The following is a 6,824-nucleotide window of genomic DNA, read 5'->3' on the forward strand; positions in this document are numbered from 1 at the left end:
AACTCTTCAGCTGCGCTGACGGCACGCACCATACATGCTGCTGCTGGACAATAAACACTGACCGCGTCTGAACTATGACGTGAAAATCGTCCCGAAGCCCAGCCCGAGGGGCATAAAAAAGTCGGGGCCCGTCGGGCCCGGGCTGAAATGCAGGGCTCTAGTTCTGATCTAGCACACAGAAAACGATTTGACTGAAAATTTATCAGAAGAGATGAAAGAAAGATAGTGGTCATCTGCGCAATTCGGAAAAAGAGGCGGCTTTTCTGCATTAGGTATGTTTTTTTATTTTATTTTTTTTACTCTTTGTACAGCAGTTATTGTTCATTCTAAATTTATTTTTTAATGTAGAATATGTGTTACATAAATACATGAAATGTAGAACATATAAAAAAGTGCCCGTGGCTCGTCTGAAAAAAATTTTCAGCAAATTTTCATTTTTGGGTCAACTACTACGACTCACTATAGCGCCCTCTGTGGTAATCCTGGGAAGTGTGAATATTTTTGCATGCACATGGTTAATCACCTTTGTTAATGTTTAGCTGGTCAAAACCCAAGTCCAGTTCTGCTGCGAGAAAGCTTTGTGTAAAACTCCAGGGGCTGAATAAATTCTCCTCCTTTTGGCTTCGTTTTCACATTTTCCTGGCTTTAGAAGGTAAGCCGTAGTATGACTCCAAGCCCAATTACAGCATATTTACTGTGGCCTGCATTAATATTTACACCCTCTGAAGGGATCGTTTTTAATTTCACTTCTGTATATGTCCTGCAGATCCATTTTGATGTGAAGCTTTCACATATACTGCTGTTTGGGCCAATCTTAAGGATGGTAGGGGGGATGTGAGAGTACATATGCATTGATTATCTGTTGGACACCATGCCAGATTCATTACTCTTTGCAAATAAGAGACAGCGTTTGCAGTGCGTGTTCATATTCACAATCAATTAAATGGTACAGGAAGAAGTGTTATTAAGTAAAAGAGATATCAGTCATTCTATTGATCTGTTTAGTTTTGTTTTAATCATGACTTTGGTCTTCTAATGAGATCCAGTAGACAGACAAATTAATTAAAAATATTTTTCCCCTTTGTTTTGCTCAATTTTGAGATAAACTTGGCACCAATTTACGGCCAGTTGTTCCAAAGTCTTTTAGATTGCAGATTTTGATGTTTACTAATGAAATTGCGTGTTTAATATTAGTTTTAATACTGTAATGGCTGCTCAGATTAATGTGGGTTTAGGAATAATCTATTTTGTTTAGATTTGTTTGGACAAATGATAAATTATTTAGAGAAAAATGCATACTGTAATCACTCCGCATATTGACCAGGTTGGTAACATCCCATGATCTCTCTTTAAAAAAGTGCTTGCATTAAAAACGATCACATTGAATGAATGATGAAGACGATGGACAATCCACTGCAGACTCTTAAACTAAACTAGATAATCTGTTTAATAAAAGCAATGCTAATCTCGTCAATGAAACGATTGATGAAAATGTTTATTGACGTTTTTTCGTCATCGGCATTGAAGACAACGTAGATAGGTGTATTTCGGCAATAACTAAAACCTGCTTGAGCTGAACGCTGAACACTGGTAAACTGAGCTACTTAACACTTTACTAGCGAGTTGATTTGCTCACTCAAATGCATATTATGCAAACGAGATTAATCAGCTGCATCCACAACACAAACATATATTATGTTGCACAATGAAGCTAATACATGGAATTACATTTTAGATGTGTCAGTCACATTGCGAATATGCTGCAATATTGTAAACAGTCTCTAAAATAATAATAATAAAAAAAGAGCAGTCTACAAAAGCACGGAGAATTCGCTTCTAAAAATAGCTAATACTTCAATATACTTATTATGTGACAAATAATACTTATATTCATCTATTATTTTAGGGTATTTTAGGATGTTTTCAGGACATGTATTTTGCTAATCTTACCTGTCTAATACATGTTTGAATTAACTTTTTTTTTACAGTATAAAAACTGAAAATTTGTTTGGTTGAAAAATTGCTGTTCCCTAAGTTTATTTTATTTTATTTTTTATATTTTATTTTATTTTAGTATTTTGTGCATAGTAGTCAACTAAAATTAAAAATAAATAAATAAATAAATAAAACACTATAAAATTATTATGATGGAATATTCAAATTTAAAACACGTTTGTCAAAAGAAAACCAAATAGGATGGAAACAAAATAAATTTGCATTTAATCTGTTTATTGAATGACTGTTTGAATTGTTTAATATTTGAGTTAATATTCAATAAATATTTAGCAGAATTTTATAATTAGTAACTGGACTGCTTCCATTTATTCAGAAATATAGATTGAAGCAAAATCTGAACATGTTGATCTTTATTTTGAGGTCAATGGAAAAACAGCTCCAGTTGCTTAAAATTATGCTTTACAGTTCTTGATGAATGAAACCTTTAGAGACATGTAATTTCTCTAAAAATTGCTGGTCGCTGCTGTCAAATGAATAGGGAAAGAGAAATCTTAAATGAAGCAGAGTTGATAATTTCAGACAGTGTAGTAATGAATGATTGGTGGTGATCAGACCTCCCGAGATGAATGTGTGAATATGACAGCTAATCAATTTGTGTTTCATTTTATATCAATGCTCAGGCCATTCCCAGTAAAACAGCAAATGAAAAGCTGTCACACATGCACACTGTGCTCAAAAGGAGCTCTAGGAGGATGAGAGACCATCGCAGATGTTGCTGAAATGAACTGTGGCCTGTTGAACTCTAGCTGTCTTCCCGTCTGGAGTTAATAAGGGCTTGGCTTTTCTTCTGAGAACTCTGACCTCTGTAAAGCTCTTCTCGGCTGCCAGAAGCTGCTGTCTGTGTCACGGCCCTCCACTGACACTCTTTGACACTGTTGCTATGAATTTAATGCCAATATCTGTGAAACATTAGACATGACATTTTTTAGATGTAGTGTAGTTTGTTGTAACAGTTCCTCTGTGACTTTGTGTTAGCAGACGGTCCTCGGCCCTCACAGAAAGAGATCACCTCCCTCAGAGCCTTCATGCTGCTCTTCCTCAAACAGCTCATACTGAAGGTGAGCAGCATTTATATTCAGATATTGTGTAACTGCATAATATTTAGCATATGCACACAAATAAAAATAAAATTATAATGACTTAACTTTTAAAACATTTGTTTTTTTAAAACATTTTATTTTAATAATTGTTTTCTAATTATTAAGTTGGCTTGAGAGAGCATAGGTACCCCAGCAATAACATAGCAACACCCTAGCAACCACCCCAGATACCCTAGCAACCGCATGTTAACACCCTAGCAACCACCCATAATACCTTAGTAACCACATAGCAACCATCCCGAGTACTCTAGCAACTGCTTAGGAACACCCTAGCAACCACCCCGAGTACCCTAGCAACCGCATAGCAACACCCTAGCAACCACCCAGAATACCTTAGCAACCACATAGCAACATCCTAGCAACCACCCTGGGTACCCTAGCAACCGCATATCATCACCGTAACAACCACCACGGTTACCCTAGCTGCCACCCTGAGTACCCTAGCAATCACATAACAGCACCCTAGCAAACACCCTAGCAACCACATAGCAACACCCTAGCAACCATCCAGAATACCTTAGCAATAGTTCTTAGCCATATGAACTAATTTAAGCTTCCATTCTATCTATCTATCTATCTATCTATCTATCTGTCTGTCTGTCTGTCTATCTGACAGACTGTATTACCTTCAAAACATTCAAGCTTCAAGCTTTAAAACTACTTTAAACTTCAAACTGTTTCAGACTGCAAACCGTGAAACTTTTAAAACCTTTTAAGACTTTTTCAAACTTTCTGGTCAGACTTTCTCAAGCCAACTTAAAGTTTGTCTTGACAAACTTTTTTATCTAGATTTAATTATAATTAATAATCATTAATTCTTGTTTACATTTTTGTTGTTGTAAGGTAGTTATAATACATTTGGGAAGGTCACATGCTACTTAATATATATAAAAACAAACAAATATAGATAGATAGATAGATAGATAGATAGATAGATATACATATAAAATGCATAATTTTAAAAATATATTTACATTTATATTTACATTTAGTCATTTAGCAGACGCTTTTATCCAAAGCGACTTACAAATGAGGACAATAAAAGCAGTTTGTCCAAATATATATATTGGTCACACTATAAGCATTGTTATATGAATGCGTGAAGGCAAACATTTGATTACAAATTAAAAAAACAAAAACAAATTAAGAAACTGGGACTGTTACAGGACCTGAGATATAAACTTTTCCTTAAACTTATACATTCATATAAGTTTTAACCTATCAGAATGATACCTACAGTGAATTTCATTTTTAATTGTGTGCCTGTCACAAATACACATGTTGATTTATCAAAGTACAGAGAACAGCTGCTCTAGGGCTGTTGCTTTGGCAGGTTTTCGTTCTCATTCACCAGCCCCAGCTGTTTACCATTTTCTAACAGGACCGTAAGAAAAAGTGTACACTTGTTCAGACCAGTGCTACCATATCAAGAAATCTGTCAGGTAGCCAAAGCACGAGCAAACAACAATTAGCTCTCAAGCTGCCTGTGCTCTCGCAGTAATAGGAAACGTGTGCATTCATCAGCACTGCAACAACCAGACAGTTCATGCTGCTTTCCTAATAATAAGAGACAGCTTGTAAAAGTCAGGACCCAAATTCGTTGTGAACAGTAATTTCAGCAAACACAAACAGCCTCACTGAATTTTAACTCATTGTTATTATGTGTGTTTTCTTCTTCTTTCCTTTCCTTTTTCATAGTCTGTCAGCATGCTGATGGCAGTAGCAGCTTATAAGTGCATTTGGGTATTTACCAACATCATATTGCAAAAGTAGCGTTGCTCAGCGTTTTCTTGTTTGTTTTTTATTCGTCAGGACCAAGGTGTTAAAGAAGATGAGCTTCAAAGTATTCTCAACTACCTGCTGACCATGCATGAGGTGAGTCTTCACCATATTACAGTTCCCCTTCAGGAACTCGAGCTGCGTCGAAACGCTATGGGAACGCCCTCAGCGTGACCACACTCTGAATCACATGTGTAATCAGTCCAATGGATGGGCGAGACGGGCGGGGTGAAGTAGAGACCAGGAAGCTTAAAAGCACGTGAGGTGGATACAGTGGCAGCTTTCTGTCATTCAGCAAGCACTCTGTGTGTGTCAGTCTTATTTATTGTTTTCTGTCTCAGTTGCACAATCTTATTATGTCTAATGCTTCTCAAAAGACAAAGCTTAAGGGGCGAAAGCAAGCAGCATTTTAGACTGTGTGTTCCACCCTGCCCGTGTTACATTATGGGTGGGGATACACATGGTTTGTGTGTTGTTTGCTTGGGAGCGGAGTTGTGCTTCTGCCCACTGCAAACGCTCCAATTGTGTCTGTGTTTGTGATCGTTGTGGTTCCAGTCCCGCTGCTGCTGAGGCACGGCGGCGATTGAGATCGCGGGGATCGCACATAGATCTAGCGGATGGGTTGGAGACGGGCTCGCCCTTACTCCGTCTGCACTACCTAGATCTAGCGATGCGGTCTCTTCCCCCTTTGAGTGAGAGCTCGCTGCTGAAGCTCTGAAGAGATTGATATTGTTTGCATATGAGCAGACTGCTTTTGGATCGCTCATTCTCCCTGCCCTCGCTAAGGGGTGGGGATGCACGTGATTTGTGTGTAGTCTCTTTTGGAGCAAAGCACGCACAGTCAGCTCTTGAAGGGGCTGGCTGTGTTCATTCTGTAAATTTTCCTAAAAAAAAAAGGAACATTACATTGGATGTTTAGGCGGATCTGCGGACCGTCATTCTCGCAGGATAGTCTTCGGCAAAAACGTCCTGACGCCTATGGCCCAGGACTTCTGAGGGCCGGCCCCCTCTGGGGAAGAGCGGTGTACACCTCATTATACAGTGCGCGTCTCTCTTCAGTGCCCTCAGGAGATCAGTCTGTCAACCCAGACACCTCCGGTGCTTCAGGGCACAACGGTCTCCAGCGAGCGTAACTCTTAGTGTCCGCCCGGAAACGTAGCGATTCTGGGGGGCTCGCTACTTCGAAGGAGGTCTCTAGAGCAGCTAGTTCGGTCATCCCCTGCCAGTCCTCCACTTCAGGGCACTGAGCTGGCCGCTCTAAGTACACCAGAGGCCAGTCTCGTCCCTTAATAGGTCACCTGGCGGTGTGGGAGCCCCTGCCAAACGTGTCTCATTGGGTCCTGCCCCGAGCAGGCTCTGGTTCTGTCAGTCTAAGTCTTCCAAGGAGATGATGGGTCTGAGGACTGTCATTTTCAATAGGAGACTTCGGCGAAAAGAAAGTCCTGATGCCCATGGCTCAGGACTTCTGAGGGCAGGCCCCTCTGGGGAAGAGCGGTGTACACCTCATTATACGGTGCCCGTCTCTCCTCAGTGCCCTCAGGAGATCGGTCTGTCAACCCTGCCACCTCCAGTGCTTCAGGGCACAGCGGTCTCCAGCAGGCGTGACTGTCAGTATCCGCCCGTAAACGGTGCTGGGGGGCTCACTACCTCCGAGGAGGTCTCTAGAGCAGCTAGAGCGGTTGTTCCCTGCCAGTTCGTCTGTTTCAGGGCACCGATCTAGCCGGTCTTATTACACCAGAGGTCAGTCTCGAGAGACTGATTCCCTTAGTAGACTATTTGGCAGCGTGGAAGCTTCTGCCTCAATGGGTCCTGCACACTGTAGAGAGAGGCTACAGAATCCAATTCGGTTCTTCGCCGCCTCATTTCAACAGGGCACTTCCCACTCTGGTGGGCCCCGAGCAGGCTCTAGTAATGGAACAAGAAGTAAAC

General features: G+C 40.5%; 1 protein-coding gene across 1 annotated transcript in view; it reads left to right on the plus strand.

Annotated features, from left to right (window-relative positions):
* Window positions 1–6,824, plus strand: part of nbeab (neurobeachin b) — a 291,762-nt gene that overhangs the window by 103,070 nt on the left and 181,868 nt on the right. Inside the window, exons 13-14 of the mRNA XM_016568737.1 lie at window positions 2,995–3,074; window positions 4,929–4,991. Coding sequence (XP_016424223.1) covers window positions 2,995–3,074; window positions 4,929–4,991 — 143 coding nt within the window. The remainder of the gene's footprint in view (window positions 1–2,994; window positions 3,075–4,928; window positions 4,992–6,824) is intronic.

This window comes from Sinocyclocheilus rhinocerous, unplaced genomic scaffold, assembly GCF_001515625.1.
Source record: "Sinocyclocheilus rhinocerous isolate Xijiao unplaced genomic scaffold, SAMN03320098_v1.1 scaffold1965, whole genome shotgun sequence".
Lineage (NCBI taxonomy): Eukaryota > Metazoa > Chordata > Actinopteri > Cypriniformes > Cyprinidae > Sinocyclocheilus > Sinocyclocheilus rhinocerous.